The sequence below is a fragment of the Magnolia sinica genome, chromosome 2 (genome assembly GCF_029962835.1).
Source record: "Magnolia sinica isolate HGM2019 chromosome 2, MsV1, whole genome shotgun sequence".
Classification (NCBI taxonomy): Eukaryota; Viridiplantae; Streptophyta; class Magnoliopsida; order Magnoliales; family Magnoliaceae; genus Magnolia; species Magnolia sinica.
The window spans coordinates 104,684,540-104,710,489 of record NC_080574.1 but is presented as its reverse complement, the minus strand read 5'-3'; the positions used below and the strand labels follow the sequence as shown (position 1 = coordinate 104,710,489).

General features: G+C 40.1%; 1 protein-coding gene across 5 annotated transcripts in view; it reads right to left on the bottom strand.

The window, feature by feature from the left end:
* Positions 1 to 3,632: 3,632 nt before the first annotated feature.
* Positions 3,633 to 25,950, bottom strand: part of LOC131237339 (protein ANTHESIS POMOTING FACTOR 1) — a 47,116-nt gene continuing 24,798 nt past the window's right edge. For 2 of the 5 annotated variants that reach the window (XM_058235045.1, XM_058235047.1), the window contains 9 exons: positions 14,463 to 14,563; positions 14,320 to 14,386; positions 14,082 to 14,181; positions 13,884 to 13,997; positions 13,661 to 13,798; positions 12,015 to 12,099; positions 11,453 to 11,505; positions 5,048 to 5,235; positions 3,633 to 4,619 (listed from right to left, as the gene is read on the bottom strand). In XM_058235045.1, the coding sequence (XP_058091028.1) occupies positions 5,092 to 5,235; positions 11,453 to 11,505; positions 12,015 to 12,099; positions 13,661 to 13,798; positions 13,884 to 13,997; positions 14,082 to 14,181; positions 14,320 to 14,386; positions 14,463 to 14,563 (802 nt within the window). In that variant the 3' untranslated portion in view covers positions 3,633 to 4,619; positions 5,048 to 5,091. Of the gene's footprint in view, positions 4,620 to 5,047; positions 5,236 to 11,452; positions 11,506 to 12,014; positions 12,100 to 13,660; positions 13,799 to 13,883; positions 13,998 to 14,081; positions 14,182 to 14,319; positions 14,387 to 14,462; positions 14,564 to 25,950 lie in introns of those variants that run through there. The other 3 variants (XR_009167184.1, XM_058235046.1, XM_058235048.1) reach the window with 3 other exon arrangements.

Here is a 25,950-nt window from a genome sequence, read left to right as displayed (position 1 = left end):
AACATTCGGATTATATATATATATATATATATATATATATATATATATATATATATATATATATATATATATATCTATATGTTTGAGATTTTTTTTACTGTGGATGTAGTTCACGACAAATTAACTCAGTGGCGGATAGCCTGATAAGGATAGGAGTCGTGGGGTTCAAGATAGGACCTTTTGGGAGGTTGCGGAGGTGCCCAGAGAAGGGGTTGCTTGGTCATGGATGGATTGGAATTGGAAGTATTAGCTTGGTAATGAGTTGGCCAGGATACGTGCCAGGTGTGCTCAGCCCTGTTTGAGGTTTTATGCCATTACTGGGGTAAGGTTTATGCCCTGCCTACCTAGCTGTAATTATCCTTTTACTATTAATAAATCAGATGGCGTGCTCCCTCTTTTTTACAAATAATAATCATATAAAGGGTACAATAAGGGTCACCTAACCAGAAAAAGATGGATTTTTTTGTAAAAGAATCTTTGGTCTTATACTTATGGAAATTATCAAGTGATTAGAGATTAAAACAAATACCTGATATTCTTTGAACAATGCTGATTTTAATTTGCTAATTCTCAAGTACAAAGATATCAAGTGGGATACATGAAACTAGCATGTCCAGTAACTTATGAGAGATTTCGTTCAGAAGGATATTATCCTCATAACTATCCATGATTGTTTGTCTCTAGCACAACCACATGATGAAATTTGGAGGGAAGTAGGGTAAGTGGCTGATACTGCCTCACAGATTCCTCTTTAGCTTATCTCATGTCTGCTTTTCATGAAAAAGACTAATTTAAGTTCACGGTTTCTTCAAAAATAAGGAGTGAAAGACAACTATTTAATGAAAAGATATTGAGCATATTTCTCATCTCTTCTCAAGAAACAAGTGAGATATTTCTTTACGAAATTGTGACAATTTCATAAGTGGCAATTTTGCCAAGATCTCTTTGTCAGTTTGAAAAAAAAAAAAACATGAATTGAAGTTTTTGAGGACCGTATCAAGAGAGAATTGGATTCAGTAAGACAATATATGGTTGGTAAACAAGGATAGGTGTTTTTAGCAAGGCACAGAATGTATGATCAAATATTCCAATATGATTAATTATAGAGGATGTAGATGGTAAATGAAGAGATTGTTCAAGGAGAAACACTAAAATGGATTCACATTCATATACATGAGAATTTGAAGACACTTCCATGTATCCCGATGAATCGGACAAATACTATGCTATTTCATCTCTTGTATTAGTCATGTTTACTTTGTTTGGTCCACTGGAATTCCTTTCAATCAACAAAAATAGATTTTGATATATTATTGAAATGGTTTAACAAATAAAAAGCACTTTTGATTGTATTTCATTTGTATAATTACAATTTATCTTTGCTTAGTGATAACTTAATCATCCCATAATATTCGATGTATCAATAGATTTTTCAACCTTTATCTTTCTAATACAAAAAATAATCAAACACTATACTAGTTCATGAATTATGATAAGAATTCTATCTTATAACTATGAATGGGATGGAGGAAAGAATAAACAAATACCACTTTTTATTCAGTTTCCAAATGCAGGGGTGAGTGTTGCTAACCTGCCTACCTTTATGGGAATGTTAACAACATCCCTCAAGCTTTTAAATGGCACATGGCTGGCCTATTGTCGATTTGAATTGTTCATTCATTCATTCATTCAAAAGTTTCAGGGACAATGCTAATATACCATAAAAGTGGTATGGGAATGTTAACAACATCCCTTTGCATGTGTATGTGAAGAAATTTTCTTTGGAGAGCTAGTACTCTCTGGGCGGTCATGTCCTCCCACTTTGCTGTGGCCAACCTAATTTTTGGATCAAGCTGATTTATGTGCCGCAGGAGTTTCAAGAGGAGACTCATCTAACGTGCTACCATGCAAAAATCACTGTCAGCATAATTCTATCTAGAGGCATAATTCTATCTAAAACTGTACACAAACCGAGATAGCTCAGTTAATTCATTTAACTCGAATAGGAAAAGTTATCCTCGCTCGGCTCTGCTCGAGACTGGATTCAAGCAAGTAAAGCTTATTTTTTTAGCTCAGAAACATTTGGAGCCAAGCTCAAGGTAGCTAGACCAAGCTCAACTCAACTCGGCTCGGAAAGACTTGAACTACTTGAACTTGACGTGGTTCACATCGATTCGACCCGGATCAGGTTCACTTAATATAAATATTTATATATTTAAATAAATTATATAATAAAACTATAAAACCTACACTTGGAACTCAGCTCATAGGCTCAAACTCAAACTTGGATTGAAAGATTGAACTGCCCGAGTTGCTAACCGAGCCAAGCCGAGCTGGCCAGTCAAGCTCTAGGACCGAGCTAAGCCGAGTTCAAGCTGGGGTAGCCTGCTGGCCAAGCCAAGCTGGGCCAAGCTGGACTCAGTTTGTCTCGTGTACAGCTCTAAATTTCTATCCACCCTTGATTTGGCCATTTTTCCATAGCCATCCTTTTTTCCCAAGCCATGGATTGGATTGTTATGATTTCCTAACAAAGAAATTCTTCATAATCAGAAGCAATCCATGATTAGCCGTGAAAGACAGATGGATCATATTGCTGACTGGAACTATTTTTTGTGTAGATTTTCTTGACCGTCCGCCTAAAAAGACATTGATTAAATGGTTTATTTTTGCCAAGTCAGTGTGATATTTTCATAGTAGCCCATAAGTGCACTGCACCTAAGTAACAAGCATAGATCAAGGGATTGGATCGTCTAGTGTCCCAGTGCAATTAGGAGAGTACCATAACATACAGTGCTCGGAAAGCAGAAGTATTTCTCATTATGTAGTAGTTCCCAGTTGGGTTTGGATTCAATACAGACTCAGCGTAAGGCCCGATTGATGATCTCAGCGGGTTGTTTTGGGAAGGTGGGACGTCCTTTTCCGTCAATGGGCCACACGAGTCCCATGGTTCCCATTACAGAATACTAGGGCTGTATTATGCGAAGTGATGTTCCTTCCCTCCAGCAGAGCACATGTAGCACATCTTGAGCTGTGCAAAAGGCGAGCACTATCATGAAGATGCTGGCCCAAGAATCAGACCGATCTGCTCACCAGGTTGACCACAATCAAAATCAATAGATGCCCTAACCCACCCATCCCACCTTATGATTAAGTGCATAGTCTGGATTTTTGAGCCAGGTGATCGTCACAATGGGCACGTTATCTGCAAGCATGGATGCCATACACAAATAAAAGAACCCTATAGCAGGTTAAGGGCCCGTTTGGACACCCTCTGGAAGAGCATTTGAGGACAAAACACATTTTGATCCAAATGGCAGTTTATGTTATACATTTGGATGCACTTTACAAACTCTTGAAAAAAGCAGACTTAAACCTGGGAAACTCCCGTTTGAGGAAGTGAATCCAAACAGGCCCTAAGCTTAGCATGTCAATGCTTGTATGTGATTTACTCCTAAAAGAAAAATAACCATGCCATCCAGTATATAGCAGCGAGTCATTTGATATACTAACAGCACAATGCGGCCCATGTTTTCAGAAAGCCAGACAGTAAGTCTAAATCGTTCAAATAACCCAGGGCACATATTAATCAGTCATAAACACAAAAAACATGCTATTGCACAACAACATATGAATAGCAGTTGTGAAATCGACAATTATGGGAAAATGTCAAAATACAATAGACAAATGTCCATAATTGGAAGGTTAAGCTTGTTCAATTATGTTGAGCTTGGGATCATACCCAGTCAGTCCCACAGTATTGATAGTTTGGATCGAGGAACATGTATACCAAACAAACAATTCACCATCGTCCACTTCAATGGCCTTTTCTAGATGCGTTTTAGGACTGAATCACCAAAACAAGGGGAGGTAATTTTCTACATTCCAGCCACTGCTTCCAGCAAAAAAAACTTGAACACAATCCAGCTAACCATCCTCCTATCTTTGTACATTGTTCTCCGAAAATGAAAGGTACACCTAACTATGATTTCCCTGATATGAAGAATGCCAAGTTTACTGGCACGTGCGATATGGAAAAGGGGCTTTGCAGAAGATCATTCATCAGGTAGGGCGGAGTTGCACAAGATCATTCACTGGGTAGGGGGCAGTGCAGATGTGTACCTGCCCAAAGCGTCAGACATGTCCACAAATCAGGCAGACCACACATGTAGGCAAAAAGCACCTGATTATGGTCCAGGGCATCTTCACTTGCACCCTATCCAGATGAATTTCTCGAACACGTGTGAAGAATCCCCTACATCCATCTCATCTAACACAAGCAAATGCAGCTATCATTCCACCCTCAATATAGATACAGAGCACAAGATTAGGCCACAAAAGTATTAGGAAGCAGAGACAGAACACAACTAAGAAGTGGGAGGAAAAGAATCAAATGAACTGAAAAACTGAATATCAGTGTCGGCACAGTAGATCGACTCACTTCAGTGTTTCGTGCGTCGCTTAACTTCTTTTTTCTTGTTTCTTTTTTTGAGAGGGAGAGAGGATCTGTGTCTGTGTTTCTGTTGAAGGAAGCAGATTCCTGAACACGATCAATCCCCCCAAAATCCAAGAGTTGCATATCATACAGAGTTCATTTGCCAGAAAATTTCACCTCACCTCATCTGGAAAGTGCACAATCAACGGATAATGATTAAAAGTGGAAAAAATGTTAACAATGCCAATATTGAGTGCAGTTTTCCTATGCCCAGGTACGTCCAAGCTTTAGGGACTTCATTGCCATGCATGATGTGGGCCCACCATGTCGATGACCCCGACACAAAAATATAATACTATCAATCATGAAGCCTGTCAAATATACATCGCGTGGACAATGTTAAAACCATCCACTGATTCATTGTGTGGCCCACCCAACGAGTGGACCAGCCTAATTTTTGAGCCAGTTTGTCTACATGGTGGAGCACACCCGAGACATTGCTTTCATGTCACTAACAAGCATGCCACATCTGAGCGCATATAGGATAATCAAGGCTTAAGTGCAGATGTAAGAACTAGATATTATGGTTTGAAGTAAATCAGGAAAACAGAATACCTGTTGAGCAGACCACATCTAACAAAGCACATCATTGAGAAGTTCTACTTTGCTCCAACATAAGATCCCAATTTGGAGAGGTCTGGAATCCAAAATGATAATTCAGAAGATCCAGTTACAAACATAAGGCTTCCTGGAGCCCATTTTATTACCGGAGGTTCAGTTTCAGTACTCAACCAACTCGTGACCTGGCCATGCAGTTAAGAAGAATGTAGTTAGCAGTAGAAAGGTGCTCAAACCCTCTTTGACTCGGATTTCAACTCAGGCCGAGTTCTCTATTGACTTGGAGAGTTTCTTTTGTCCATGGAATGACATTTATGAACACTACACTTCCAGTCATATTTTCATCTTATCTTGCTTTCCCTTAACTCATCCACAACTCTCTACATCTTCTCTAACCCCAAGAAGGGGAAAAGAAGAAGATCAAAGGGTTCTTTATTCCTTTTCTTTTATTAGATTTCTTGAAAATTGACCCCAACTTGCTGGTATAAAGGGTTGCGATGACTTAAAAAAGTATTTTAGGTCCATTGCTTTTTTATTTCCTAGATGAATATGAACTCGTTCTGGTCGCCCACAGCCACAGATGTTGCGTTGACCCTAGTGAATTTTAGGGCTAGAAAAAAAATAAAAATTTGAAGATCCAGACCATTCATCTTTCCATCCAGGCATCCATCCATTCGTTAAATTAGGAAAACATGCATTTCCACATCAATCCGACCATTAAACCTGCCATTTGACGTTAGATTGACCAGTTGTGACGTACATTTGTACATCTAGGCATCCAAATATACATCCATCCACCAATTAGCATGATCAAATAGTTCATTTAGTTAATTACCAAAATATCAGACCATCCAACCATTCATTTACTAATCCAACCATGCATCTAAGCATCCATCTATTCAGTTTTTATACATTCTTTCATCCACTAAAAGCAACCATTCATTCATTAGATTACATATTCACCAATTTATCTCACAATCCGGTCGGTAATTGTAAATTTTAACCATACATATACATGAATAAGTGGTTTCCATCATGATCAACCGTTTATTTTTAATTGTGGCCACACACACCTTGCCAACAAGAGATGTGTATATCACCACACATTTGTACTATACATGATACATTGACATTACGTACATATTATGTACATTTTTGTTTCACATACGCATTATGCCATGTACACCTCAAACACACCACCCACCACTCGTGTGTGCACACCACATATGTGCACCACGTGTGCACCTAGCTTAGAGGAATCTTCCTACATAACTCCACCACCCATAACCCACTCTCCTAATGTTAACCCATAACCTCCCCTCTTCAACTCTATATAAAGGGGCCTAAACACCCTCCCATGGAACCCTTGCTCATGTCCCATGGGGGGGGGGGGGGGTGTTGATAAGGATACACGTTGCATGTAAGTTTTTCTTCTAACATTTTCTTTTAGTTTTTATTTATTATTGGTTTTATTTTTTTCTTAGTTAATGAATTGTGATTTTTGAATTTTTCATTACACAAGAAAATTTTGAAATGATAGTTGATCAAAATCAATCATTGATTAAGGTTCAAAGTTACACCAGTTGTTTTCGACATACGAATTCACAAACACTTTATTTTATGGTTAATATTGTCTAATTGAATAGAAAATTAGGTGTTTAAATCTACCAAATTTCGAACCATTGTTTAAGGTCTAAATGTTACCGGTTTTAGGCCATCAATCAGTCTACTCGTTGTTGATCCTTTTTTCCTATTTTCTGGTCATCCCAAGACCATTTCTAGTGTCTAATATTAATCAACCTGTGAAGCACATTTAAATATCATTTAAAATATCATAGTGGACCCCACACGTCGATTGTACTTTAAGTGTAATGTAGAATCATTTGTATTCCATTATCCTCGTCCATATAAATATATGAATGGAGTTGTCATTTTGTATTCTAAGGTAGAGTGACAATGACCAAATAATCTTTCTTTCTAATTTTAATTAATTATAATTCTAAATAATGATAAAGGAAATGCATGTCTTTAGTACAAGAAAGACTTGGGGTTGAACCAGTCAGTGCCTTCCCACTAAGTTGCCCCACCTCTTTACGCTTTAGGGACTTTCAACCCAGGGGACTTCGCTCCACCTATTTTCCGGTATTCCAATTCTATTTCTAGGTTGATGAATGTAAAACGAAACATCTTACTATCAATGCTTTCCAATTACTAGAAGCCAACAATGCCATGAATTTTCAAATCCTTGTAATCGATACATGTACAATGTCAATATGAAAATCAGAGAAGTATAATATTATGAAATAAATGAAATGGAGATGGAGTAATGTAATAAAAATCAAACATCCTTGGCTACTTCCCGTGCACAATGCAGTCCAACTCTCCCATGTTGTGTGGTTAGGATTTGGATATTTTCTTGTACCCAATTTAAGTGATGCGGTCCAGGTAAATTTTATTTGCCAATTTATGGTCAGATTGTATGAGATTTGCATGCTACTCAATGGGGGATTTGTACCTTCTTGTACATCGATTATTAGCTAGGGTTTGAATCTAAAGCAGTGGTGATTCAATAGGCGATTAGCATACTAGAACAAGGAATGTTAATATCTAAAATTTGGCAAGTATCAATATATGTCAATTGAAAAGCATGCATACCAATAGAGTAATTTATATGGATCTAAAGATTAAAGAGATCAATCATGAATAATGATTAGATGAAGATCAATGTTCGAAATATTGGTATCGCATTACATACCGCATCCTTGGGATACAGATGCATATCGGTTATCGCATGGGATATATCGTTTGTATCAGGTAATTTATCGTACTTTTTGGAAAACATCAGGAAAATAGCTAAATTTTTCAATGAAACGGGGATTGTTAAAAAAGACATCAATACACACTTTTAAATTATAACATCGTACAAAAGAAGTGCACATAATAGGTTTTCTTTGTATAGGGCCCTAAGCTAGGCGTTGTCTGATTGAACTAATGCATAACATTTAGAGTGTATGTGATGATCATTTCATCAAACACTCCTAAACACTTCAAAATTAGTCTCAATTGACAGCTAGTTGAAAGGAAATTTCGAAAAAATATATATCTTATTATTTTTTATTTTAAAATGATTTTTTTATTTTCAAAAATTGAACAAATCAATAGATCAACCCCCATACATGCTTGATTTCATGTTTGGAGTGCAACATTGCAAGCAATTTGGGGAAAATTGGGGAAACTTTGAATTTTCCCCAAACCGGACCACCTACACTCAAATTTCGAAATTAGAATATACGTGATGATCATTTCATCAAATACTCCTAAATAATTCAAAATTAGTCTCTTGACAACTGGTCGAAAGAAATTTTTGGAGGGGAAAAAAAAAACATGAAGAACCAATGGATATCGAAATCAAAGCTCCAACTCCATGATTTTCCATGCAAAACATGAAGAACCAATGGATTTATAACCATTTGGCACTGATTTCACATAATTTCAACAAAAAAGAAAAAAAAAGAGGGATCATAAATTGAAAATGCTCACCGGATCAAACATGAGAGATATATCAGCATTACCTGTGCGTTTCGTATCTCACAAGTGGGATACAAGATATATTGTGGGATATATTGACAGATATCGTCAATATTTAAAACATTGGATTAGACTAAGCAAGACATTACATCATAGACTAATCAATTAAGTCATGGGCCAAAGGGTGAGACATACGTAATGTAAATGGGCCGCAGGTGTTAATATGAGAATAGACCATAGATCATGAAAGCCAATGGGTCATGAGCTGATCTGTGGGCTATGAACATATGAAATGGAACTTGGGCCGCGTAAGTTTTAAAAAATGAGTTTTGAGCCATGCACAAGGACTAAAGGCATTTAAAAGGGCCATGTGTGTGGCTTGACTGTGGTATGAAAGATGAATCATGAAATTAGACCATGAATTTTGCAAGTGGACTATGGTTTATGTAAATGGGTCATAAGTTATATGTCGTGAGATGTGAACTGATTGAAGTAGACTCAAACTAATTAAAATAAACAGCGGACATTTTGGTGGGTGATGGAACGTGTGAATGGTTGTGAGCCATGAGACAGGCTGCACGCATGCAAATAAAACAAGGGCTTAATAAATTGTCGAAGGTTAATGAGATGGACCGTGATCTAATAGAATGGATTGCAGCCATCAAAATAGAGTTCAAATGAGCCGCAGACAGTAAATGGGCCTCAGGCCATGAAATAGGTCGAGAGCAATTTAAATGGGTTATGGACCATGCAAGAGCGCCAAGGGTCGTGTGCTAAACAAGGAGGCTATGGGTTACGAACCGGGCATATGGCAAATGGAATGTGTCCTGGTTGATCAAACGGGCCATAAGCAATGAAGACGGGTCTCGGCTATTGATCGTGCAAATGGGTTGATACGAGATAAAATGAGCCTTAATCATACTAATGGAATAGGTAGCGGCCATGCGTTGGGCCATGAACACATAAAATGGGTCTTGGCCTTGTACATGTAAAATGGGATGAAGAATGAGAATGGGCCAAGGTTCCAAGGATGTGGTGAACACAAACCATATAGGGAAAGAGACATGTTGAGTGTTCAAAACATGTGTATATCTAGAAGGTTGTTGGACTAAGATCGAGTGTGTAAATGACGATCACTGTTTTGGACCGTTTACGGGCTGGTCATCTCACACATGGCAAGATGGATCATGTGCTCAAACCTTTGACGATCATCAGGCAGGACAGTTACATGCTTTGTCTGAAAAGGAAGGCAGATCCTATCCTCATGTAGGCCAAAAGTATGTTGCAGGTGGGTAATGGTTGATGCCTCTTAACAGTATATTAATTTTGAATGTGTTTGGCCCACATGAGTTCTACAAAGTGTATACTTCTACTGAGCAGCTTGGATCTGGCATGCATCTGCCAAGTTGACATGTGACAGCTTGAGAACAAAGAATGCATTGAGAATCACAGTTGGAACACAGCTTGGCCCACCTCGGGATAAGGATGACCATTCCATATTGGGGCCCACCACAAACCACAAACGTTCAAATAATTGTACAAATCTATTGATTGTAGTCATTTCATCAAGCTTATATACATGAAATCAATCAAATGTCTTATATACATGAAATCAATCAAATGTCCACAATAACTCTACAGGGACTTGATCACAATATCTAATGGTCTATGTTAATCAAAGGTAGGCCAGCTCAATGAGAATGCATTGACTGTATCAGCCACAAGTTGGTCAAATACTTAAGACATGTATTTCCTTTATCATTGTATAGAATTACAATTAATTAAAATTAAAAACAAAGATTACTTGATCACTGTCACTCCACCTTAGAATGCAAAACGACAACTCCATTAAGAAATTTATATAGATTAGAGGTGTGTGGTCATAATTAAAAATGAATGATTAATCATGATCAAAACCACTTATTCATGTACATGTACAATAAAAATTTACAATTACCACTCAAATTGTTAGAGAAATAGGTGAATATGTACTCTAATGAATGAATGGTCACTTTTAGCGGATGAAAGAATGTATAAGAAGATAATTGAATGGATGGGTGCTTAGATGAATGGTTGGATAAGCTATTGAATAGTTCGATTGGTAAATGAACGATTGAATGGTTCGATACTTTGGTGATTAACTAAATGAACGGTTAGATCATGTTAATTGGTGGATAGATGGATGTTCGGATGCCTAGATGTACAATACAACTGGTCAATCTAACGTCTAGGGTCATGCCTAGATGTTAAGTTTAATGGTCAAATAGATGTAGAAATGCATGTTTTCCTAATTTAAAGGATGGATGGATGGACGAATGCCTAGTTGGAAAGATGAACAGTTTGTATCTTTCAACCAAAAAAAAAAAAAAACACTAGCCCTAAAATTCTCTAGGGTCATTACGGACACAGAGCCAAGGGCTTCTCCCAATACTTCATCTACAAGGCATCTTCTGACAAAAATGCGGGTTTAGGACATCATTTGACATGGAGCACCAAAACAAAATACATCTCATTTGGGCTTCTGCTGGCAAATGACAAAAGAAATGATGACGTAGAGCTCTTTCTAGTGGGCCCCATATCATCAGTAGCTGTCCACCAAAAAAAAAAAAAAAAAATCATATTCATTTGAATCTTTTGCACACAAACAAGTCCTTAGTTTTCCATTTTTAACATGCTTCACGTGCTCAAGCAACTTCAGAAACTTCGTGTAGTTAACTCACCAAGGCCTATTGAGTATTAAAATAAATAAATAAATAACAGTTTTTGAATCCCGTCATTGCCAAACCATAGTACCAAATACTGGAGAAAAGGCAAGAAATTGAGTATAGAAAAGCATTGAAAAAAACAACTTCAAAAAAATGTTGCTTATCATACTTCTTTACCACTTCTAACATTCCAAGCATACACACTGCCATCCCCTGAACCTGCTAAGAGAGAACAAAATTTAGCTAATATAAATAGAGGTAATCAAATGGGTCTTCCTCCTTGCCATTAAAAATAAAAATAAAAATAAAAAGGTCTTCCTCCATTGAGAGAGTAAAACAATGGACCAGCCTCCAATGTGTTTTTCACAAAGTAACCATCAGATTGTGGATATATGGATATTAGGCCCTAAAATCAAACTGATCAGATGATCTCAGCCATCTCGTTTCACCCTTTAAACTTGGACTCTTGACCACTCCCATTTGACATCAAGTCAGTGTTATTTTTCGACTATGAACTATTGCCAATGAAGCATACGACCTTGATGCCTGGATAGGCATGCAGGTTCACCACATGTATTGTGGATGAGTTGCCAATTAATTCTTGACATGTCTATATTTGGAAATCAAAAAAGTAAAAAATGATTAAATCATGTTAAAAAGTTTTTTTTTTTAAAGCATTCAAAAAGAACAGTTAGGAATTTACTTGAAGCAAATACGAAATATTTCCTTACCTGATACAACAAACATCCCATCAGGACTAAAAGATGCCTCCAAAGTCGCATTGCTTGAAACTGGCTTAACGTTGTAAGTAGCAATCTATACCAAACAGTTGGAGGAAGTACATCAGATAGACCCGTTTACCATCTAAAAATGCCAAAAGAAGTCTGATCCAGTGAGCCATTTAGTAAATTTTATCACACTACCTCTAAGAATAGAGAATGTTTCATAAACAGGATCCCATGAATGAGCAAGCCGCCTCATTGATGAGCCAATGGCCAAAACACTACAGTAATGGTTATTTATAAATGTTTAGTCAATAGACCCTTTTTGGTATATCATTGAAATAATTCGTAGCCCCTGTGTGGTAGTAGGATGCAAAATATAGTGGTACGACTATTTCATCCAAGGTGAAAAGGTAGCACCTTGGTAGTAAATGTGCCTACCACAATATACTTCATATACTACTGACAAAAAGATCCCAAAATAGCTGGTGGATCGGAGACCTATTAACTTCCAATCAGCCCAATGTTCGGGCTGTAGCTCATTGAAGAGGCGGTATAGTAGTAAAATAATTACACAATACGGATCAATCAAGAGTTTGTGTAGGCCTGAAACCATTTAGTACTTGATGAACAGATCCTGTATGATACCAAAAAGGTTTTATTCAAGGTATTACGTAATGGTACAGGCCAGAGTATAAGCCAGTAAGCTGATACATAACAGCCCCACAGGGGGAGGATTAGAATTCTTTTCTTGTTCTGAACATTTAATTGATGGTGTAACGAGCAATTCTTTTGAACGAATGTTGGTTATTGGGAATGTTAGCTTGACTTGATGAAAGTCAACCAAATAGGCCCTAATAAAACACAAATAAAGAATGATTCGGTGAATCAGGGCTTGTCACATAAAAAAACAACAAAAAATGATGGAAAAATGTAAAAAAAATAAAAATAATAAAAATAAATTTATATATATATATATATATATATATATATATATATATATATATATATATATATATATATATATGCTTTAGCCCTTCTTCCGATATTTCCCAAAATGGTCCACTCCACTTCGGTCATAGAATCCGACTCAGATATTGTGTTTTGATCCTCAAAATAGGCCTAGATCTAGTTTAAAATTAGTTAGCTTCCTCCATGATTGATATGAATAGAGAAGTGGAAAAACATTTCATAATCAGCCCTTTATGGCCATATCAGCCCAATAATGGTGCCGGTACAGGAACATATTGGCCAAAACTAGCGAACAAAACCCCTTTTTGTCAAAATAGAGAGATATACCCCCATATCACATAACGGGGGTGACCATTTCTTCATAATGAGCCCTTTATGATCGTATCATCCCAGTAACAGTGCTTATATGGGCTGATACAGCCCTTCTTTTTCTCATAACAGACCAATGCACCCCTGTATCACATAACAGGAGTGAGGGTTTACATAACGCCTAATATGGCTGTAACGTAACTGTTTTTTAGTACCATGGTTCTATCAGCAGGCAGCTATAGCTCATTTGCTTCTGTGAAAATGACTATTCATGCAATTCTAACCATCACTTAAACCAAACTTTGACAGGAATGCCAAAGAACTATCTAGCAAACATCTCTTCCAGAATTGCAGAAATGCAAACAGAAACTCACTGTTGTTCCCCGGAAAGAATCCAACACATGAATATGCCCATCCATAGTAGTCAAAAGGATGAGCCTGCCATCATTGCTGAATTTCACAACATTGGCTTCTGAGAAATCTCCAGCAGCAGAATAAATATCAAAAGGGCCCTGAAAAGGATGGAGATGGAACCATCAAAATTGAAGTCCATGAAAAGAATTCAAGTCTGATCCCAGCAATCCAACCATTACTTGCCTTCTCATATTTACGAGCATCAAACATTCTAATATATCCTCCAAAGGCAATTGTAAAGACCATCCCTTGGTCATCATAAGCAACAGCAGGTCTTCCTTGTACACGGAAGAGGCCCTGAAATAGAGTAAATAGAATCAAAACGGCATCTTAAAACAGCCATATTTTCCAAAACAATCTGAGAATTTTCAAGGCCTCTACCTGGCACTTCTCAGCTCGTTGATCCCAAAGTAAAACAGTTCGATCAAGAGACCCAGATATGAAGCATTCCTTCCGAGGGCACAAGGAAAGAGAGACAACCCTACCAAACAAAAACATTAAAAAAAGGACCAGATAGTCAATAGATGATTGTCCATCATGGTGGAGGGTACAATACTAGGTTGCTTAAAATGAGCTGGATGCCAATCATGGTGGAAGGTAATTTACCAATAGCCCATACCTGTCATGGTGGCCTTTAAAGTACCGTAAGTACTTGTTGTCATGCAAGGAAAGAAGCCGCAGTGATTCTAAATACAGTTAATTGAATAAGTGGATGGTTCTTGATAAATTTTAAGGGAATGAACATCATAGTGATTAACCTACCATCCCAACCATTTTTCGAGGAGTATATAACTGTTGTTGGCTGAGAAGTGAAGCAAACAAGATCAACCCCATACTTTTTGCTATTAATGGTCTTCAAGCACCTGGCAAGGAAAATTTTAGTTTTATCACTTGGAAGGAATAATTTCCAAAATCAGCATCATTAGCTAATGGGTAAAGTGAAGTAGCAACAGAATCTCAATCATGTTTGAGAGCAATTCCCAACAGAGGTGAAATTATTCGAAGAAATCAGGTCCAAAGGTAAAGATAGTTCCACTATAATGATGAAAGCCGCTATTGCCCTTTTCTTATTTTTTGAAAGGTAACGAAACTTTTATTAAAAACAACCCCCCAAGAAAATCTCAAGCAGGAACAGCAACTAAAGTCCAAGCTTAAATTACAAACATCAATGGCCTTAAGACAGGAGGCCCAACCCACCACATCTCACTTTACCCTTCACCACCTCAGACACCGACCCACTCAAGTTCTGAAAGCACCGATTGTTCCTCTCCCCCAAAATAGCCCAGAATATTGCCATCAAAAAACAACCACCACACCAGCCTACCTTCTCTACCTACCCAACTCCATGCGAAGCCAATAAGAGGGCCTCAATTGACCCCCACAATCACCCAAGGGGTATTAAAGATACCAAGGAACCTCCCCCAAACTTTTTGAGCAAACAGGCAGTGAATGAAGAGATGGCTCACACCACGTCTCGCTTTACCTTTCACCACCTCAGACACCAACCCACTCAAGTTCCGAAAGCACCAATTGTTCCTCTCCCCCCAAATAGCCCATAAGATTGCCATAAAAACCAACCACCACACCACCCTGCCTTCTCTTCCTAACCCAACTCCATGCCAAGCCAATGAGAGAGCCTCAATTGACCCCACAATCACCCTAGGGGTATTAAAGATACCAAGGAATCTCCCCCAAACTTTTTGAGCAAACTAGCAGTTAATGAAGAGATGGTTCACCGACTCCGCCCTATTCATACACATTAAGATACCACAAAAATACTGCAACCTTAGGGAGAGCACCGTAGAACCGGGTAAAGAAAGTCAGGTAACTACTTCCTCCTATAGAGGCACCCCAAAGCAACTTGTAGAACGAACAGACCATGAATTCCCAGATATCACTTCTCCACTGCCATCACGTTCATTTCCCCTCTACAAGGATGGAACCCATGAAGACGATCCAAAAGTCATAAGAAATCCTCCACTACCAAATCAGACAAGTTCCCACAGCAAGGGGGAGACCAAACCACTGCATTCCCACAAATAGAGTAGCACAGTCCACAATAATATTCAAGGAAATTTCAGTTGAAGTGGTCTCAAACCAATCCATGTATCCTTCTAGAACCGAATATGCCCACCATCCCCAGGAGAAAAGAAAACACCCTCTAAATTTAGGGGTCACCCAAGAAATCGCTTTCAACAAAGCTCAATGCCCTATATAGCGAGGAATTTCTAACCCACCACCCCCCTACTTGAACCCCATACTTGCTTGCAACAACCTTCCTCCATAGATTTCCCTCTTTCGAAGCAAAACTCCACAACTGCTATCCTAGCAATGCACTATTCATATAATCCAAATCCCTTAGACCTGATTCTTCGACCATAGGCTTGCAAACCTCTTCCCATCTCATGGAATTTGTGATTCTCTCCAACTCCTCTCCACATAAAGTTCAACCTCAATCTCTCCAGCCAATCTAGCACTGCTTTTCAGGCACCCTGGAGAGAGGTTAAAAAGGCGGGAAGTTTGGCAATGGCGCTTTTAAAGGCATTAGCCGCCCACCTAAAGAGAGATACTAACTCTTCCAATCAAAGAGTTTCCTCTCAACTCTTTTAACGAATTTATGGCAACGATGTTCTGTCGGTTTGCCAATGCAAAAAGGAAGACCAAGATACATGTAGGGAAAAGATCCCTCACCACACAAACACATTTTCCAACCTCGAAACCTCACACTTCAAAAAATGGATACCGAGCATCTCAATCTTAAGTACTTCCGGACCCGAGACCACTTTGAAATATCTCACAATCTTTCTCAAATTATCCACCATGATTTTGTCGGCATTACAAAGCAAAATGGTGTCATCCACGAATTGAAGATGAGAGATTTGGATTCCCTCTTTTGCCACCCTAAACCCATTGATAAGACCAACCAATTCACCTTTGTCCAACATCTTGATGAGAGCTTCCATAATCACCACAAACAAGGAGGCGAATAAAGGGTCACCCTGCCAAGTGCCAAAGACCATGAGAAGCTTTGAAGAAACCTTTTGGAGACCCATTAACCAAAACAGAGAACCTACCTGACCTGACACACTCTAGGATCCACTTCTGTCCACAACTCAATATATAATCTAGAAATTCCAAGACTACATGATCATAGGCCTTCTCAATGTCCAACTTGCAAATAATGGCCTTTTTCCCTTCCCTATGCCAAGAATCAATGCACTCATGGAATATGAGCACATTATCCAAAATTTGTCTTCCCACAACAAATTCACTTTGGACATTGGAGAATGAATTTGAAAGAACCCCCCAAAACCTGGAAGCCAGGACTTTAGCCAAAATCTGATACGCCCCCAAGAAGGCTAATAGGACTGCAATCTTTTAAACAGTTCGCTCCTTCATACTTAGGTATGAGAGCGATAGAAGAGGCCCCCAACTCCATCAACAAGCGTTGTCTTTCGAAGAACTCGAACACAAAGTTGATCAACTCATACTTCACAACATCCCAAAAGACTTGGAATAAGACCATATGAAAGCCACCAGGCCCCGAGGCCTTATCCCTTCCCAACGACTCCGCCGCTCCTTTAATCTCCTCCAAAAAGAATAGTTTTTCAAGAGACTACTTCCACAATAGAGATTGGCTTAACGCCGAATCCAACCGGGGCCACTTCCATCCCCTATTCATAGTAAATGTTTATAGAACCAAACAATGGCATCCTAGACTTGTGACTTCTTCTTGACTCTCCTACCGTCAACCACCACAGTGCGAATGTAGTTGCACCTTGCCAAGCACTAGCGATACAATGCAAAAACAACATATTCTTGTCACCTTCTTTTAGCCACACTGTCCTCGACCGTTGCCTCCACATGATTTCCTCCTTTAGTCAGTTCCTGTAGACAAGAAAGATCAAGTCTTCTTGCTTTGCGGCCTCTGATAAAGCCACCCCTTCCTCCTCCACATCAAGAGCTTGATTTCACTAAGAATACTCTCTACTTCTCTTCCTTACTCCCAAACACCCTCCTCTACAATTCCCCAATCTTACCTTTTAGGACTAAGCCTAAATCCAACAAAACCTTCCACCCCCAAAGACTTCCACCATTCCTTCAACAAACTAACAAAGTCATCTACTTCTAACCACATAAGCTCAAACCTAAACGGCCTCAAGCCCCAATTCTCCTCCTCTATCTCCAACAAGTATGGTCAATGATCATAAACCAGTTTTGTTGTTGAATTAGGGAAAATCTCTATCTACTTAGAAGAAACCATGAATCTGTCTACCCTGGACATAATTGCCCGCCTTGCCCAGTTGACCGAGTGAATTCAATATTACTCATTGGCAAATCCACCATGTTATTTCTCTCCACCCGATTTGTGAACTCTCTCATGTTACAAGTGATACAACCACCATGACTTCTCAAAGATAAATCTAATGATGTTGAAATCACCTATTAGGCCCTATAGCAGCACACACCTTTCCCTAAATGAATTTAGTTCAACCAAAGTCGATGCCTCTGCGAAGCCTAATTCGGCCCATGCACCGTAGTAAGCAACCACCTGAATCCCGATGCCACCTCCCTCAACACCACTGAGACTGAAAATTCACAACTCGTCTTGGATTATGCCAGGCTCGATCAATGGTCTTTCTTGGCACGGGGGAAGAGGTGGTAGTTCTAGGAAAGTGGAGTGGGATTTTTGTTGGCAGTTAGGGGCATATAGGGAGGGGAGGCGAAGCAAGTGGAGGTGGAGTAGGTGGAGGCATAGTAGGTGGGGAAGGAGCATGTGGAGAAGAAGATTAGTGTGCAAGGATGAGTAAACAGCAAATCCAGAGGTTAAGGTTCATTTAAGAGCTCTCGACGATGCGTGGTGAGTGTTGCAATGGAGCTTAGCAACACATGTCAACAGTGGAGATTCAATTGACGAGGTGAGTGTGTGGCTACATGTGTGTTGTGGTTTGAAGAAGGTAGACTACATACTTTAAATATGTCATTTGCCTTCTACATCCAGACGAAGGAGAATCCACGGATGACAAGAGACTGTTGAAGTCGAGGAATAACCACCTCTTTCACCACCCTAATTTTGTTGAAAACCCTACCACACTTACATTCCGACCATTCCGAAAAAATTTCCACGAACAACATGGGAAGCTCTCGGATAGCCTCATGCACCAAGCCACCTCCACCTGAAATAAGGCCTTTTCTCCCTTTACCCACCGAGATCCATTCTCACTCCTCATCATCCTCCAAACCCCTTTCTCCATCGACTGACACACACCTATCTCAATCCAAACCCTATTACCCTACCCTCGGCGTCCTCTTCCTCCCTCGTTAAGCTTAAACCTTCCGCTCGATCTTCCTCTTTCTTTCTCCCTTGTCGATTTACCCCTCCTCTCTCCATTCGTTCCCCCCTCTTGATCTTCCTCTCAATAGCCCTCCCCTGCTCTCATCAAATCTTCCTTCATGAAGCCCATCTCACTGACCCTTACCTTGCAATTTTCCGACATCTAGATAGACCCACCACAAGAAATTGCTTCTTTGCCCATATAGTTGACTCAAGGAAAAACAAAATCTACGGGGCCCACAGTGATGTATGTATGACATCCACTCCCATCATTTATGCCAACTCATGTTAGTCCATGAGACCAAAATTCAGCCCGATCTAAAACTCAAGTGGGCCACATCATATGAAAAAGTAGGGATATGACTCTTACCATTGAAACGTTCTTAGTGCCCACCTACAGCTTTGGATTAGGCCAATATTTGGTTTTTCCCTTCATCTTGGTGGCACTCAGCTTATGAACAAGTTGGATGGCATATAAATATCATATTGTGCCCAAGGAGGGTTCAACAGTGGGCATCCCATCCCAACTATTCTGTGTGGTGTGGCCCACTGGAGTTTCAAATTGGAATGATTTTTGGGATTACATCCTAATGTGTGCCAGCGCTAATGATGGACAGAGTGTATGTCACACACATCACGATAGACCCCACAACATTTTGTTTCACGGGCTCCGTACAACCAAGGTATTCTGTTTGGTAATGGTGTCCGTAACAGTCACCACTATTACCGATACGGGTTACGACCCCCGTAATGGTTGAAAATATTCTTTTGCCCGAAAAATTCTGAAAAAGAAAAAAAAAAAAAAAAACATCTAAAAAATCTAAAATAATGTAAATATTCCAAATATGTATTCATTTTTTTGTTTTGAACATTTTTATGGCAGTGTAAGAGTCCACTCTGTGGTGAGAGTGTGGTATCGAGTTATCTAGTGAATTTGTGAACATAATTAATATATATCTAATGTTTCCACATCACAATCAAGCATTAGAACTAGGAAAAAGGTATAAATACTACTTTTTCAACCTTAAAAAAAAAAATGCCACTGGATCTTCTATTCTCTCAAATCACTTCAATCTACGGTTTTAATTTTAAAAATTATAGTAAGAGTGGTCGAAATCTGTTATAAAATGATCTGTGAGAATTTTTGGAATGAGAAAAGTGAGAAGAAAAATGAGGAGAAAATGGATTTAAATTGGGGGGGAGGGGAGACCATTGTGGGGGTAATGGTTGTTATGCCCTATAATGACCTTTACGACCACCGTAACGGCCAATACGGTCCCGAAAAACCAACTACCCTGTATCACGTAACAATCATGGCCATTACCTATATGTATCAGTGATGGGGACATCACGCGCACGTACGCAAGGAGGGCCCCACCATCAATCTGGATAGATGACGACGTCTAGGGAGGGCCTCCTAGTTAGAGGACTACGTTTTGGTTCGTTGGAGTGGGCCCGATAGTCATGTGAATCCCACCATGGGTTCTCATGATCGTGGCCAACTATTCTAATTAATCTAGTACTTTGGGTTTTGCTTATTATTGTTATTAGGAGTATCATGGATAGTTTAGATTGCTTTGATTAGTTGTTATTTTTTATTACTTCGTCGCCAAGTAATAGGTTGCGCACATGGCGCGAGTTTTGAGGTATAGAGTTTTATTATAATAGGCACCCCTTGTAATCTTTTTTATTCATTGAAGATAATAAAATTTCTGCGTTTTTCTGCTCGTCTAAATTTCTGAATTGTGAAGATTCAATTGGGTGTGAAACTCTCCCTTCCTCGAAGGGCTGACTACTGACTACCATGGTGCGAAGCCACACCTATCCCGATTCGCCCCCACCTTCTTCCATCCATATTTATCCTCCTACAATCATCTACACTTCAAATTTATCCTCTATTGCATCTGTTTTTTTCTCTACAGCAGATTTCCAGAATCTGGCCCTGCAGGAGGGTTGAAACTTTGGCGGAGCACCACGCACAAATCGTGCATCGGATCGAGCTGAAATCTGGGGGTTTTGGAGTCCACCCCTGGCCGACCAGGGCCAAGTTGGCCTTTTTCTGAATAGTGGGCCCCAAACATGTGCAGCCGGGATCACACGCACGTGCGTTTGGGGGCCATTGTTGCTGTCCACACATGCGGTACTTCTCTTGTTCGTCTCTCTCCTCTCTTTCACTCCTCTTTCACCCCAAATCCCTAACTCTAACCCTAAATTACTCAAATCCCTAATTTTATGCCCTTTATTCAACCTTAGGGTTCCCCAAATTGAAATCTGTGAAACCCCTTGGATTGGGGAATTATTTCCGTGCATGTGTGGATGAATATACCCTTCTTTGATTATTGTTTGGTTTATAATTTTGATTGATCCAACCCTAGCTTGTGTAGGCCTGGGCCTGCATAGATTTCCCTTGATGGAATGCTTGAACTTTTGTGTGAGATATGGAATTTTGTGTAATTATTTCTGAACTAACGTGATCTAAAGCCTGAAAATCTTGCACATCATATTTGAATTTCATGTCTTGCATCAAATTTGGTATCAAAGCTCAAGGTTTTCATAGGAGAAAGCATTACATGTTTAGGGTTTAGTTTATTTGTGTCCATTATGAATTAAATATCATCATATAGAGTTGTTTAAAGGTCCATAATTTCTGATATAAGCTACTGAATTTTCTACTATCAGAAAATCCGCATATTTCTTTGTTAGATTTTCTATTGACAGATTTTTTGGACAGAAAGGTTGCTAGAAATTGAGTAGTAATGTGTCGTTTTCTCCATATAGAGTCCTATCGGAGCATTTAGTCCTATCAAGGTGCATATAGTCGTAGTAGAAGGTCCTTAGATTGAGTTAGTAGTTATATGCCCACACGTACGGGCCGTGGTTTTAGCTTGCACCCTACACTAAACCTGGAGCAATTGCAAAAGTCAATGAACAAGCTGACCTAGCACTTTGAGTCTTTGGGTAAGCACTTGGAACAACGTATGGACCAATGCTTTGATTAGTTTAATGTGCGCATTACCCAACTAGAGATTTCCGCAGGGGCAAACCCCACCATTGGGGAAGATGCCCAATCTCAGGCAGGTGGTTAGACTAAGGAATGGAGGTGACCAAGGAATTAGTCATGGGTGCGCACCCGTGCACCCACCCCACAAGGGACATCATGATCAATATGACGCAGATGCGCAACTCCTCAAAGGAGTTAGAGTAGATGCCCCTACGTTTGATGGTCACTTGAACCCTAAAGCCATTTTAGACTGGCTGGCGAATATGGACCGCTATTTTGAGTGGTATGACATGTCGGATGTTCGTCAAGTCCAATTCTCCAAGATGAAGCTTGTGGGCCAAGCAAAGAGGTTTTCGGCTACTGTAGAACGAAAAAAAAAAAAAAGAGCAAGGGAGCTCCCAATAGTCCATTGGGGATAAATGAAAGAAACACTTAAGGAGAAGTATCTCCCTTTCTCTTATTGCTTACGGTTGATTGATGAATGGCAGTCTCTTCGACAAGGTACCATGAGTGTAGCGGAATACATTGAGAAGTTCGAAGAGTACTTGACCAGGTGTGAAGTTGATGAGGATCCCGCACTCACCCTTGCTCGATTTAAAACGGGCCTCCGTACTAACATTAGGAGAATTGCTCGCCAAAAACATAAACACTATTGAACAGTTGTATCAAATAGTGTTGGAGGTTGAGTAATACCTCAAAGCATATGTGGGAAAGCGATTTGAGTTCCGCGATTCTGGCACTAAGGCCAACCCTTCTGAGGCTAAAAGCCTAACGCTAGATACCAAAGCAAACCTTCCGATAATTTTCAGCTCAGGCCCAAGGATGATAAGGGTAAAGAAGTTATCGGGTCTAGCTCACGTAAGATTGGAGCAACAAAGTGTTTTAGGTGTCAAGGATTTGGCCACTGTGTCCACCAGTGCGGCACGAGAGAGGGCACCAAGGTGCTCCTTATTGATTGGCAAATAGAAGTAGTGGCCCCAGAGAGTGACAACGAAGAGGAAGAATATGAGCCAATAGAAACCCCTAATGATGAGGAAGAGGGAGCGCAAGAATCTGCGACCCTCGCAGTTGTGCGATGCACCCTTCCTCAAGCCAAGAACATTGACGATTGGCGCCGCAATACGATCTTCTATACTTATGCAAAATGTGGGGAAAAGAGTTGTAAGATGATCGTGGATAGTGGTAGTTGTGCCAACGTGGCATCAACTAGCACTGTGAGCCGTTTAGGCTTGAAGCTTAAAGCCTATCCTCAACCCTATAGAATGTCCTGGGTTGATGAAACTTCAATTCCAATCTCACACCATTGTCTTGTTCCTATTCAGTTTAGATCTTATAAAGACACTTTGGTATGATGTTGTTCCCATGGATGTGGGCCGCATCATTTTAGGTAGACCGTGGCTCTATGATAGGGGTGTTACCATATTTGGCCGTTCGAATGTATATACATTCTGGTTTGAGGGCAAGAAAGTCGAGCTAAATCCACTTCCACCTAAGAACACCACTGGAAAGGAGTCCACCAAACAAAGTGGCGTGAGCGGCTCAAAAGAATTAAAGGAGTCGAAGTCCAAGTTCAAGTCTCTCCATATTCTAAATGCCAAAGACTTTGGGCGAGAAATTGAGGCGATCTCAATGGTATACGCCCTTGTGGCTAGGAAACGTGCACCACAGACTAGCGTAGAGTTACCCACTGAGGCCATTCAGGTAATGCATGAGTTTCATGATGTCTTTCTTAATGATCTACCAAATGAACTTCCCCCCATGAGGGATATACAGCATGTCATTGATTTAGTCCCTGGGCAACTCTACCAAACCTCCCTCATTACAAAATGAACCCAAAAGGAACATGCAGAGTTGACGAGACAGATTGATGAGCTCCTAGAAAAGGGTTTTATTCGAGAGAGCATGAGCCCGTGTGCCGTGCCCACCCTTCTTACACCTAAGAAGGATGGCACATGGAGGATGTGTGTTGATAGTACGGTCATCAACAAAATCACAGTCAAGTATCGGTTTTCCATACCGCGTCTTGATGACATGTTAGATATGATGGCCAATGCTACTAGCTTTTTGAAAATTGACCTCAAAAGTAGGTATCACCAAATCCGTGTATGCCCTGGTGATGAGTGGAAGATGGCCTTCAAGAAGAAGGATGGGCTATGCGAATAGCTAGTTATGCCTTTTGGGCTGACTAACGCCCTAGGCACTTTCATGCGTGTGATGACCCAAGTATTGAGGCCCTTCATGGGAAAGTTCCTGATCGTATACTTTGATGATATCTTCATTTATATCATAACCAAGGAACAACACCTCAACCATTTGATGCAGGTTTGTGAGATCCTTAGAGCCGAGAAATTGTACGCCAACCTAAAGAAGTGTGCATTTTTGTCTAGTAGTATTATCCTCTTATGTTTTATTGTATCAGCTAAGGGCGTATCGGCAGATCCCCAGAAGGTCGAGGCCATGGTCAATTGGCCTGAACCCCACAATATTTATGAGGTGCACAGCTTTCACAGCTTAGCCACCTTCTATAGGCGGTTCATTCGAGGCTTCAGTTCCATTATGGCTCCCATCACGGATTGCATAAAAAAGGGAGAATTTCAATGGACAAAGGCAACCTCGAAGGCCTTCAAGGAGATAAAGGTCAAGATGACCGAAGCTCCAGTCACGCGACTTCTGGATTTTTCAAAAGCTTTTGAAGTCGCATGTGACGCGTCAGGAGTCGGCATAGGAAGAGTACTTAGTCAGGAAGGGCACCCTGTTGCCTTTTTTAGTGAGAAACTGAATTACGCAAAAGAAAAATATTTCACTTATGACAAAGAGTTCTATGCGGTAGTGCAATCACTGCGCTATTGGCATCATTACCTATTGCCGCAAGAATTCGCCATATTCTCATATCACGAGGCCTTGAGATATCTGAACTCTCAGAAGAAATTAAACCCTAGGCACGCCAAGTAGGTTCAATTCCTTCAAGAGTACACTTTTGTGCTTAAGCAAAAGACCGGTGTAGAGAATAAGTTTGCCGACCCGTTGAGTCGCGTTACTCAATTCCATGAGTGTCGAAATCACGGGCCTCGAGCGCATCAAAGAAGATTATTCTGGGTGTCCAGATTTTGGAGTTGTGTACGCATCATTGTTAAAGAGTCTGTCAGGAGCTAGCAGTGAGTACCTTGATTTTAGACGGATATTTATTTAGGAGTGACCGCTTGTGCATACCTCGCACCTCCCTCCGTGATTTTCTTACCTGGGAATTATTCAGGAGGGGTCGCGGGTCATTTCAGTCGAGACAAGACCATTGCCCTAGTGGATGATAGGTTTCATTAGCCAAGCCTCAAGTGAGATGTGGCCAAAATTATAGGACAATGTCATACTTGTCAACTGACAAAGCAGAAAAAGCAAAATACAGGATTATACACACCTTTGCCAGTTCCATTCATCCCTTGGCAGGACATCAATATGGACTTCGTGCTTAGACTCCCCAAGACTATTCGGAAACACGATTCGATATTTGTTGTCGTTGACCTTTTTCTAAAATGGCCCACTTCATTCCTTGTTCTAAGACCTCTGACGCATCCCATGTTGCCAAGTTGTTCTTTAATGAGGTCGCTAAACTGCATGGGTTACCAAAAACCATAGTGTCTGACCGTGACGTACGATTTATGAGTTACGTTTGGAAGACACTATGGCACATGATGAATACCAGGCTCCAATTTTCTTCTGCCTACCACCCTTAGACCGATGGTCAGACTGAGGTGGTCAATAGGAGCCTAGGGAGCTTGCTCAGATGTTTAGTGGGGAAGCACACCAGGACGTGGGACACCATTCTACCTATAGCTGAGTTTGCGTTTAATAGTTCTGTCAATAAGTCCATAGGTCTAAGTCCTTTTGAAGTCGTTACTGATTATAAGCCTAGGAAGCCT